The sequence below is a fragment of the Hyla sarda genome, chromosome 4 (genome assembly GCF_029499605.1).
Source record: "Hyla sarda isolate aHylSar1 chromosome 4, aHylSar1.hap1, whole genome shotgun sequence".
NCBI classification, from domain to species: Eukaryota; Metazoa; Chordata; class Amphibia; order Anura; family Hylidae; genus Hyla; species Hyla sarda.
In genome coordinates, this window is record NC_079192.1 from 205,703,293 (window position 1) to 205,715,552 (window position 12,260).

Sequence of the window (12,260 nt, forward strand, 5' to 3'; positions counted from 1 at the left end):
GACATTTGGAAGACCAGATTTATTTATTCCCTTTACATGCAATCCAGGTTGGACTGAGATATATAAAATGCTCAAAAACGGTCAAGTACTCAGTGACCGCCATGACTTAATTGCGAGAGTCTTCAGACAGAAACAGTTAACAATGATCGAACTTCTAACAAAGGCCCATGTGTTTGGAGCACCAAGATTATGGATGTATACAATTGAATATCAAAAGCGAGGATTACCACACTCACACAATTCAATCTGATTGGCAGGCAAAATCCAGCCCACACAAATAGATGAGGTTACAACTGCTGAACTCCCAGACCCAAGAGAGGATCCCAATCTTTATACAGTGGTAACTAAAAATATGATCCATGGACCCTGTGGAAATATAAACCCCAATTCACCATGTATCAAGGATGGAAAGTGCAGCAAGAGATACCTAAGGGAATTGATTAAAGAAACACAAACTGGAGATGACGGTTATCCTCGATATAGACGATGAGCTCCACAAGATGGAGGGTTCACGGCAAAAGTAAAGTTACATGGCACAGAAATAGAAATAGACAACAGGTGTGTTGTGCTATTTTTACCCCTGCTTTCCAAAATGTTCCAGGCACACACACATTCACGTTGAGTACTGCAACAGCATAAAATCAATCAAGTATGTTTGCAAGTATGTAAACAAAGGCAGTGATATGGCTGTGTTCTGCCTAAACAATGAGAAGACAAGCAACGAAGTCATCCAGTAACAGTTGGGTAGATACAAAAGCAGCAGCGAAGCAGTGTGGCGGATTCTAGGGTTTCAAAATCATGAAAGACACCCTACAGTTGTGTTCATTTAGAAAACGGTCAGAGTGTTCTTTTCACAATAGAGAGTGCTCCTAGAGTAGTTGAACAGCCACCAAACACAACTTTAACAGCATTCTTTAAACTGTCAAGAGGATCCTTTTGCAAGAACATTGCTTAATCCTGAGGTTCCCCGATACTATACATTGAATGCCCCAAGGAAAGTTTTCTGTAGAAGAAAGGTTGGACAGCACCTCCCTGGACACAATATAGTTGAAAGTGATTTCTTGGGTAGAGCGTATTGAGTTCACCCCAACAATGCTGAATGTTTTTTTTCTAAGAATGCTTCTTCACACAGTTCGAGGACCAACTTCTTTTTAAGCACTGAGAAGTATAAATGGCGAGGTGTGTCAAACATACAGAGAAGCCTGTCAGTAGCTTGATTTGCTTGAAGGAGACCAAAACTGGGATAATATATTGAGATAAACCAAATTAATTTCTTTACCAGACCAAATCAGAAACCTGTGTGCTATAATATTAAATACATGCAGTCCATCAAATCCAAACACTTTATGGGAGCACTAAGTACTAAGTATAAGGAAGCACTAAGTGAGGATATACTTGCCAAAACTCGGAGGGAAAACCCAACATTGGAAATTACTTTTTGTCGCGAGATTTTCAACAAGGCGTTAATAATTTTAGAGGACAAGTGTGTTGCCATGATCAATAAGACATTAGTGCAGTCAGGCCTGCAAGCACCAGTATGAGACCAACAAGATGTACTGAATGCAGACTACATGAGAGAGAAGAACTACAACATCGAAGAGCTGCATGCATATGTGGCAGATAAGAAACCACTTCTAAATCAAGATAAAAAAAAAGGATTCCAAATCATTATTGATCATATAACAAGACAACAAGGTGGGATTTTTTTCTCTCGATGCCCTTGGGGGTACAGGAAATACTTTTTTGACTTATTTACTTTTGGCCGAGATTCGGGCTCATGGAGAAGTTGCTCTTGCTTCTTCAGGAATTGCAGCTACACTTCTGGAAGGAGGGAGGACAGCTCACTCTGCACTAAAATTGCCACTAGACATCGCAAGGCAACAAAATCCTTCAAGCATCATAAGCAAGGCAAGTGGTCAAGCGAAGGTGCTTAAAACATGTAAATTAATTGTCTGGGATGAATGCACCATGGCCAACAGAAAAGCTCTTGAGGTCCTTAACATAACTGTTAAAGATTTGAGAGGGAATAACAACTTTATGGGAGGAGCACTGGCGCTTCCCTGTGGAGATTTTAGACAAACCCTGCCTATCATTCCAAAATCAACACCAGCAGATGAAATATATGCCTGTTTAAAGCATTCTGTTTTGTGGAAAAGAGTCAGAAAAATCTAATTAAAAGAAAATATGAGAGTACTTCCAAGGGATGAGAATGCTCATTTTTTTTTCAAACACACTTCTTGAAATCGGAGAGGAGGGTAGACTATCAGTTGAATTTTCGGGAAACATAAAACTTCCCTCTGATTTTTGCAAACTGGTATTGTCATTTGCAGAACTAATAGATGCAGTATACCATAATATTTCAGACAAGTTAGACAATCTAAACTGGTTGTGCGAGAGGGCTATTCTTGCTGCTAAAAAGGAGTATGTCCATGAAATTAACAATCAAATACTTTCTATGATACCAGGAAAAGTTACTGAGTACAAATCTTTTGATACAGTAGTAGATGCCGATGAGGCTGTGAATTTCCCACCAGAGTTGCTGAATTCCCTTGATCCGACTGGATTGCTACCACATCGCAATTACTTAAAGTTGGATGTCCTATTAATTTATTATGAAACCTTGACCCACCAAAACTGTGCAATGGAACAAGGCTGTGTGTGAAAAACATGTTGCCCAATGTGTTGGAAGCTACCATCTTCACAGGAAAGGGGAAGGGAGAAACCATTTGTATTCCACGAATACCTCTTATTCCAACAGATCTGCCTTTTACTTTCAATAGACTACAGGGTGGGCCATTTATATGGATACACCATAATAAAATGGGAATGGTTGGTGATATTAACTTCCTGTTTGTGGCACATTAGTATATGTGAGGGGGGGGGGGGGGAATTTCAAGATGGGTGGTGACCATGGCGGCCATTTTGAAGTCGTCTATTTTGAATCCAACTTTTGTTTTTTCAATAGGAATTGGGTCATGTGACACATCAAACTTATTGGGAATTTCACAAGGAAAACAATGATGTGCTTGGCTTTAACGTAACTGTATTCTTTCATGAGTTATTTACAAGTTTCTGACCACTTAGAAAATGTGTTCAATGTGCTGCCCATTGTGTTGGATTGTCAATGCAACCCTCTTCTCCCACTCTTCACACACTGATAGCAACACCGCAGGAGAAATGCTAGCACTGGCTTCCAGTATCCGTAGTTTCAGGTGCTGCACATCTCGTATCTTCACAGCATAGACAATTGCCTTCAGATGACCCCAAAGATAAAAGTCTAAGGGGGTCAGATCGGGAGATCTTGGGGGCCATTCAACTGGCCCACGATGACAATCTACTTTCCAGGAAACTGTTCATCTAGGAATGCTCAGACCTGGCACGTTCACAGAGTTTTTCCAGCAAGATGGTGCACCACCACATTATGGGTATCAGGTCCGAGCACTGGCTAGCTTTTTGTAAACTGTTTTTTCCTGTTTGACTTTTTTTGTTTTAGTACAAATCCCACAATTCCATTTTCCTCCCTCCCACACATCAGCCACCCAACCCATTGAAACAAAAGACCTGTGGTTTTCAATCAGGGTGCCTACAGCTGTTGCATTAGTTGCAGATTGAGTTCTCTCCCACCAAGCGATCTCTCCACCCATTGAAGCAGGCAGGCTCCCTGTCATCAGCTGACTAGTGAGTCAGGTCTCGGCCGCATTGCAAGCTGGGAAAAATCTGAGACAACAGTCATTTTGTATGCTGTTAAAAATAAATATCGGAGTGAAAATAACAGAAGAATTGTGCGAAAACCGTTACACACAGGTACAGACACTATATTATGAACTACACTAACTTTACAGCCCCTGTAGCATAGTCAAATAAAAAAAATTCCTGGAATATCCTTTAATGTAAGAAGGGATCTGATTGGTTGCTATGGGCAACTGGTCAACATTTCTTCTGCATACGTTTTAATAAATCTCCCCTTAAGTCCTTGGCCAACAAAGGCTTCTAAAAACTGTAAGCAATGACCTTCAAGGGATAGTCCCATCTTAAAGGGGAATTCCGATGGAAAAAAAAATGTTTTCAAATTAACTGGTATCAGGAAGTTAAAAAGATTTGTAAATTACTTCTATTTAAAAATCTTAACCCTTCCAGTAGTTATGAGCTGCTGTATACTGCAGCTATACTACAGAGAAATTCTTTCCAGTCTGACAACAGTGCTCTCTGCTGACACCTCTGTCTGTGTCAGCAGACAAGTAATTTACAAATCTGTTTAACTTTCTGGCACCAATTGATTTGAAAACTTTAGTTTTCCACCAGAGTTCCCCTGCTGTTAAGCAGGTATGGCGCAGGCTCCCAACTCGAGCCCCAGCCATACCGGACGGCCCCCAGCTGATTCCTGTTGCTGGGGGTCACGTTAAGAGCCAACAACCACTTCTGAGGTAGCTGGAGGGCTTACCTCATGTCAGATGCCGGCTTCTGCGCTGTGAATGATAAAGCCTGGCAGGACCAGGCTTTATCAATCGAGCGCAGAGCTCAAAGATTAATGGGGTTCTATGGAACCACATTGATCTGTATGAGGAATCAAATGATTCCTCCTAAATGTCCCCTAAGGGGACTTAAAGTGTAAAAAAAATAGGTTAAAAAATGTTTAAAAACACACACATTAACATTATATAAACGTAATAAAAATAAACATGTGGTATCGCCGCATGCATAAATGTCTGAACTATAAAAATATAAGGTTATTTAAACCGCACGGTCAATAGCGTACACGTGAAAAAATTGCATATTTTTGGCCACTTTGTATAATCTAAAATAATTTATAAAAATTGATCAAAAAGTCTGATCAAAACAATCATGGTACCGATAAAAACTTCAGATCCCAGCACAAAAAATGAGCCCTCATACCGCCCCATATATGGAAAAATACAAAAGTTATAGGGGTCAGAAAAGGACAATTTTAACCTCTTAAGGACCCAGGATGTACATGGACGTCCCCGCACCCTGGGCTTTAAGGACCCAGGACGTCCCGTACGTCCTGGCGTTTTCCGGGCAGAGATCGGCTCGCCGGGCAGAGATCGGAACCGGATGCCTGCTGAAATCCTTCAGCAGGCATCCAGGGCAAACGCCGAGGGGGGCCATGTAGGCCCCCCATGTCGGCGATCGCCAAAAATCGCAAGGGAAATCGCCCTTGCGATCTGCGGCGATACCGGGCTGATCGGGTCTCTGGGACCCGACCACCCGGTAATTTCGCATGATCCCGGCTGTCACAGACAGCCAGGACCATGCTAAAGAATAGGAGAGAGGTGGCAAGCCTGCCACCTCCTCCTATTCCCTGCGATCTGTCGGTTGGTTAACCGACCAATCGCAGGAGGGGGGGCGGTTACTTCCTCCCGTCCTGCCCGGCCCCTTGAAGTCCGGAGAGGACGGGAGGAAGACCGGAGGACGCGGCGGGGGACGGGGGAGTGCTGGGGACCGGCCCTGGTACTTACCTCGTCCCTGAAGACCCTTATCCAGACGGCGGCGACAGGTGAGTTGATCTTCAGCCGCGGTCGGGCCCTTTACAGCAATGCACGTCGCCGTAAAGCGACATGCATTGCTGTATTGGGACCCTGTAAACTACAACTCCTAGCATGCCCAGACAGCTCTTGGCGTCTGGGCATGCGGGGAGTTGCAGTTTTGCAACTTCTGGAGGTCCACAGTTTTTGGACCACTGTGCCCTTCCAGATGTTGCAAAACTACACATCCTCAGCATGCCCTTACTGTCCAGGCATGCTGGGAGTTGTAGTTCTGTAACATCTGGCCCCTCAGATGTTTCAGAACTACAACTCCCAGCATGCCTGGACAGTTTCGGCATACTGGGAGTTGTAGTTTTGCAACATCTGGAAGGGCACAGATTGGGAACCACTGTATTAGTGGTCTGCAAACTGTAGTCCTCCAGATGTTGCAAAACTACAACTCCAAGCATGCTGGGAGTTGTAGTTCGGCAACATCTGGCTCTAAAGATGTTGCCGAACTACTACTCCCAGCATGCCTGAGAATGTTTGGGAGTTGTGGTTTTGAAACAGCTGGAGGCACACTGGTTGGGAAACATTGTTTCCTAACTCAGTGTTTCCCAACCCGTGTGCCTCCAGCTGTTGCAAAACTATAACTACCAGCATGCACTGAGACTGTGCATGCTGGGAGTTGTAGTTTTGCAACAGCTGGAGGTCCCCCCCCTGTGAATGTACAGGGTACATTCACATGGGCAGGGGGCTTACAGTGAGTATCGGGCTGCAAGTTTGCAATGCAGCAAATTTTGAGCGGCAGCTCAAACTCGCAGCGGGAAACTCGCTGTAATCCGCTGCTCATGTGACTGTACCCTAAAACACTACACTACACTACACTACCACAAAATAAAATAAAAAGTAAAAAACACTACATATACACATACCCCTACACAGCCCCCCTCCCCTCCCCAATAAAAATGAAAAACATCTGGTACGCCACTGTTTTCAAAATGGAGCCTCCAGCTGTTGCAAAACAACAACTCCCAGTATTGCCGGACAGCCGTTGACTGTCCAGGCATGCTGGGAGTTTTGCAACAGCTGGAGGCACCCTGTTTGGGAATCACTGACGTAGAATACCCCTATGTCCACCCCTATGCAAATCCCTAATTCAGGCCTCAAATGCACATGGCGCTCTCACTTTGGAGCCCTGTCGTATTTCAAGGCAACAGTTTAGGGTCACATATGGGGTATCGCTGTACTCGGGAGAAATTGCCTAACAAATTTTGGGGGGCTTTTTCTCCTTTCACCCCTTATGAAAAGGTGAAGTTGGGGTCTACACCAGCATGTTAGTGTAAAAAAATAAACTTTTTACACTAACATGCTGGTGTTGCCCTATACTTTTCATTTTGACAAGAGGTAAAGTGGAAAAAAGCCCCCCAAAATTTGTAACGCAATTTCTCCCGAGTACGGAGATACCCCATATGTGGGCGTAAAGTCCTCTGGGGGCGCACAACAAGGCCCAAAAGGGAGAGTGTGCCATGTACATTTGAGGTGATTTGCACAGGGGTGGCTGATTGTTACAGCGGTTTTGACAAACGCAAAAAAAACCAAACCCCACATGTGACCCCATTTCGGAAACTACACCCCTCACGGAATGTAATGAGGGGTGCAGTGAGAATTTACACCCCACAGGTGTCTGTCAGATCTTTGGAACAATGGGCTGTGCAAATTAAAAATGTTGTACAGCCCACTGTTCCCAAGATATGACAGACACCAGTGGGGGGGGGGGGTAAATGCTCAATTTACGCCTTGTTACATTCCTCAAGGGGTCTAGTTTCCAAAATGGTATGCCATGTGGGGGTTATTTTGCTGTCCTGGCACCATATGGGCTTCCTAAATGCGACATGCCCCCCGAGCAAAATTTGCTCTCAAAAAGCCAAATATGACTCCTTCTCTTCTGAGCATTGTAGTTCGCCCGTAGTGCACTTCAGGTCAACTTATGGGGTACCTCCATACTCCGAAGAGATGTGGTTACAAATTTTTGGGGGTATTTTCTGCTATTAACCCTTGCAAAAATGTGAAATTTGGGGGGGAAACACACCTTTTAGTGATTTTTTTTTTTTTTACTTATGCAAAAGTCGTGAAACCCCTGTGGGGTATTAAGGCTCACTTTATTTCTTGTTACGTTCCTCAAGGGGTCTAGTTTACAAAATGGTATGCCATGTGTTTTTTTTTTGCTGTCCTGGCACCATAGGGGCTTCCTAAATGCGACATGCCCCCGAGCAAAATTTGCTCTCAAAAAGCCAAATATGACTCCTTCTCTTCTGAGCATTGTAGTTCACCCATAGTACACCTCAGGTCAACTTATGGGGTACCTTCATACTCAGAAGAGATGGAGTTACAATGTTTGGGGGGTATTTTCTGCTATTAACCCTTGCAAAAATGTGAAATTTGGGGGGAAACACACATTTTAGTGACATTTTAAAATTTTTTTTTACATATGCAAAAGTCGTGAAACCCCTGTGGGGTATTAAGGCTCACTTTATTCCTTGTTACGTACCTCAAGGGGTCTAGTTTCCAAAATGGTATGCCATGTGGGGGATTTTTGCTGTTCTGGCACCATAGGGGCTTCCTAAATGCAACATGCCCCCCAAAAACCATTTAAAAAAAACGTACTCTCCAAAATCCCCTTGTCGCTCCTTCGCTTCTGAGCCCTCTACTGCGCCCGCCGAACACTTTACATAGACATATGAGGTATGTCCTTACTCGAGAGAAATTGGGCTACAAATTGAAGTATACATTTTCTCCTTTTTCCCCTTGTAAAAATTCAAAAATTGGGTCTACAAGAACATGCGAGTGTAAAAAATGGAGATTGTGAATTTTCTCCTTCACTTTGCTGTTATTCCTGTGAAACACCTAAAGGGTTAAAACGCTGACTGAATGTCATTTTGAATACTTTGGGGGGTGCAGTTTTTATAATTGGGTCATTTGTGGGGTATTTCTAATATGAAGACCCTTCAAATCCACTTCAAACCTGAACTGGTCCCTGAAAAATGGTGAGTTTGGAAATTTTGTGAAAATTTTTTAAATTGCTGCTGAACTTTGAAGCCCTCTGGTGTCTTCCAAAAGTAAAAACACGTAAATTTTATGATGCAAACAAAGTAGACATATTGTATATGTGAATTAAAAAAAATTATTTGGAATATCCATTTTCCTTACAAGCAAAGAGCTTCAAAGTTAGAAAAATGCAAAATTTTCAAATTTTTCATCAAATTTTGGGATTTTTCACCAAGAAAGGATGCAAGATACCACAAAATGTTACCACTATGTTAAAGTAGAATATGTCACGAAAAAACAATCTCGGAATCAGAATGATAACTAAAAGCATTCCAGAGTTATTAATGTTTAAAGTGACAGTGGTCAGATGTGCAAAAAACGCTCCGGTCCTTAAGGTGAAAAAGGGCTCGGTCCTTAAGGGGTTAAACATGCTAATTTTGGTGCATGTAGTTATGATTTTAAGTAGTAAAATAAAGAAAACCTATATAAATTGGGTATCATTGTAAGCATATGGACATACAGAATAAATATACGGTGTCATTTTTACCAAAAAATGCACTGTGTAGAATCGGAAGCCTCCAATAGTTACAAAATGTGTTTTTTTTTGTTTGTTTTTTACAATTTTGTCCCACAAATATTTTGCTGTCAATTTTGTGGTGAAATGATTGATGTAATTACAAAGTAAAATTGGTGCTGCAAAAAATAAGCCTGTAGGTGCAAAATTGAAAGCGTTATGATTTTTAGGTGGTGATGCAAGTTTTGTTCTGGTGACTGATTGTGGAACTACTGCCATCTAGTGGGCAATGGGATCTATTGCATGTCTAGAAAACATTTGTGGAAGAAAATAGTCGTGCTTGTGTAATCTCATATAACCCAGAAAGAGTGGTGTCACACGTGGCATTGAATGCTATTACATTTTTATGTAGTTTTCTCAGCCAAAACTAGTAGCGGATCCAGCAAGAGGAAAAACTGTAAGTCCATCCTTTATATTTCCTATTATATAGGGTCTTGGTACCAGTGTCCTAACTGCTAAATGAAGTTGTCAACAGTTTTTGTGTATGACATTGCCAGTACTGCACATTCTTTATCAGATGAAGGATTCATTGGTCACAGGATACATCTAGTCGCTTTTAAGCAGAGGTTCCTCTAAAGGCTGAGGGAGGATTCCTGTCAGTATATCTGCTTATAATGCTTATAATATTTTCTAGACATGCTTATAAAGCAACTCTAAAAAGGGACAGTGACCAAATTTTCACTTAAAGGGGTACTCCTGTGGAAAACTAAAAAAAAAAAAAGAGAGAAATCCAAAAATGAAATGCATTTCCTCTGATGTCATGATGACCACAGTGCTCTCTGCTGAGCTCTGCTGTCCATTTTAGGAACTGTCCAGAGCAGCATATGTTTACTATGGGGATTTTCTCCTGCTCTGGACAGTTCCAAAAAATGGACAGCAGAGGTCAGCAGAGAGCACTGTGGTCATCATGACATCAGAGGAAATGCATTTCTTTTTTGGATTTCTCTTTATACAGCTCCTAAAAAGTACTGGAAGGATTAAGATTTTTTTAATAGAAGTGATTTACAAATCTGTTTAACTTTCTGGCACCAGTTGATTAAAAAAAAAAAAAAAAAAAAAAAAATTAAGAGTTTTCCACGGGAGTACCCCTTTAAAACCTGTAATCTACAACTCTGCGCCAAAGAATAAGTTTTGATTAGATTTGCACAGAACATTAAAGAGCACCTATTATCAACTAAACTTTCCCTAATCCCCCTCCCCATCAGTCCCTGTCACTAAATCTATCTATCCTAGCGTTCATTTTAATTCTAAACCCCATAAAAATACCTTTTTATGTTCATCTTCGGTAGCTCAGATAGAAGCGTCTGAGAAGGGAGGAAGTGGGCGGGGCCCGGCAGGCGCGACGTCATCTGAAGCCTTGCCGGGCCGCTTCCGCCCTTCTTCCTGTATGCAGGCAGAGTGTAGGGTAGGGACGGTGTGAGGTGGAATTTTGCACGTTTGCATGGGTCGCAAAATTCCACCTCACACCGGCTCTCCTTGTCAGTGGGAGTAGCCTGACGATGACGCTGGCCGGCAGAGACAGGAGCGCGCCTGGCAGGGATGTGCGCACAGCGCTCACTCCTGCCTGTCTGATTGACAGGCGGGAGCTACGCTGAGTATCAGATTTCGGACTCAGCCGCCAGGCCGGCGTTAGTCCGAAATCACCAAAAAAGGGATTCATAGGGAGACCCCTAGTGGTCAAAAGTTTAAACACCAAAAACACATTTTTTTTAATAGAACCCTATTAGAAAAGTGTTCAATATATTATAAACTATAAAATATAAAAACATTTTTTGATGAGAGGTACTCTAAGTTTTCAAATGTTTGCAAGTCTCTGGATTCCTTATCCCTGAACCTGACACTATGGGTATAAACCACTTGACAAAAGGATTTGTTGGGCTCACATGGGATCGCCAGGTTAGCAAAGCCCCTGCCATGTGACATCTGTAACATTTGCTACCAAGGGACCACAACTCCCAGCTAGCCTGTACAACAATACCTATACTCCCCTTGAGTACCACACTATTCCCTTTAAAGCTTCTTTTGGGTTTGGTTCCAAAATGGCACAAAAAACTGCAGTGGCATTCATAAAAACAAAAAAACAAACAAAAAATAACGCTATTCCGTTAATGGAAAATTATACAGCATTCATAATGTCATTACAGTAGATTGTGAAATATTCATTGCCAAATAATTAATAAATCGAAAGGGATAACAGGCTGGTTGGTGGGGTTCTGACCATGATCACGAGAACAGTGGAACATTTTCCCTGCGAATAAATGGGCTCCATTTATTCTCTTTTGGGCTTTCAAATTTTAGCTAAGTGCTTAGCATAGGGGATAATTTTGGGAATGGGAATACCCGTATAAGTTGGAGTCAATGCTTCAATACTTAATAAAGATGTAATGCTGTGTGATCTAGAACATGTTGGGTATAATGACTTTTTCACAAGGTCTATTGATCCCTTTTCTTATAAACACTTAAGGAAGTTAAAGACAATAAGGGGCACAATGCCAGAATTCCGTTTTGAATATGTCAGAGGCACACAATGCAAGTGCCACATGCCAGCCTTCAGCCTTGTGAAATGAGTGTGATTGTGGTTTGTTACACAAACAATGTATTCTTACCTTGTATATACAGGACTTGGCATTTAAGAAGAAGAGCTCAATAGTGGCATTGTCCTTTAGATAAGATATGCTTTCAATGTAGAACCTGTAAGACAGAATATATAAGACATGCAGAACAACACACGCAGGCAAATGGTCAGAACAGAAAAATACATTGTTAAACTGAACAGAGAGATAAGAATTAGAGATGAGCGAACTTACAGTAAATTCGATTCGTCACGAACTTCTCGGCTCGGCAGTTGATGATTTTCCTGCATAAATTAGTTCAGCTTTCAGGTGGTCCTGTGGGCTGGAAAAGTTGGATACAGTCCTAGGAGACTCTTTCCTATGACTGTATCCACCTTTTCCAGCCCACCGGAGCACCGGAAAGCTGAACTAATTTATGCAGGAAAAGTCAGCAACCGCCTAGCCGAGAAGTTCGTGACGAATCGAATTTACTGTAAGTTAGCTCATCTCTAATAAGAATGTCAACATGGTGCAAATATAATTTTTTTGCATGATTGAAACATTGTACATGGACATTTGTTTATTTGGTGCAGGTACCATATA

The 12,260-nt window shown here is 42.1% G+C and overlaps 1 protein-coding gene across 6 annotated transcripts in view; it reads right to left on the minus strand.

The window, feature by feature from the left end:
* The window catches only part of FRMD4A (FERM domain containing 4A), a 435,019-nt gene that overhangs the window by 110,710 nt on the left and 312,049 nt on the right, over positions 1-12,260 (minus strand). For all 6 annotated transcript variants that reach the window (XM_056573366.1, XM_056573365.1, XM_056573364.1 and 3 more), the window contains one exon: positions 11,712-11,796. In XM_056573366.1, the coding sequence (XP_056429341.1) occupies positions 11,712-11,796 (85 nt within the window). The remainder of the gene's footprint in view (positions 1-11,711; positions 11,797-12,260) is intronic.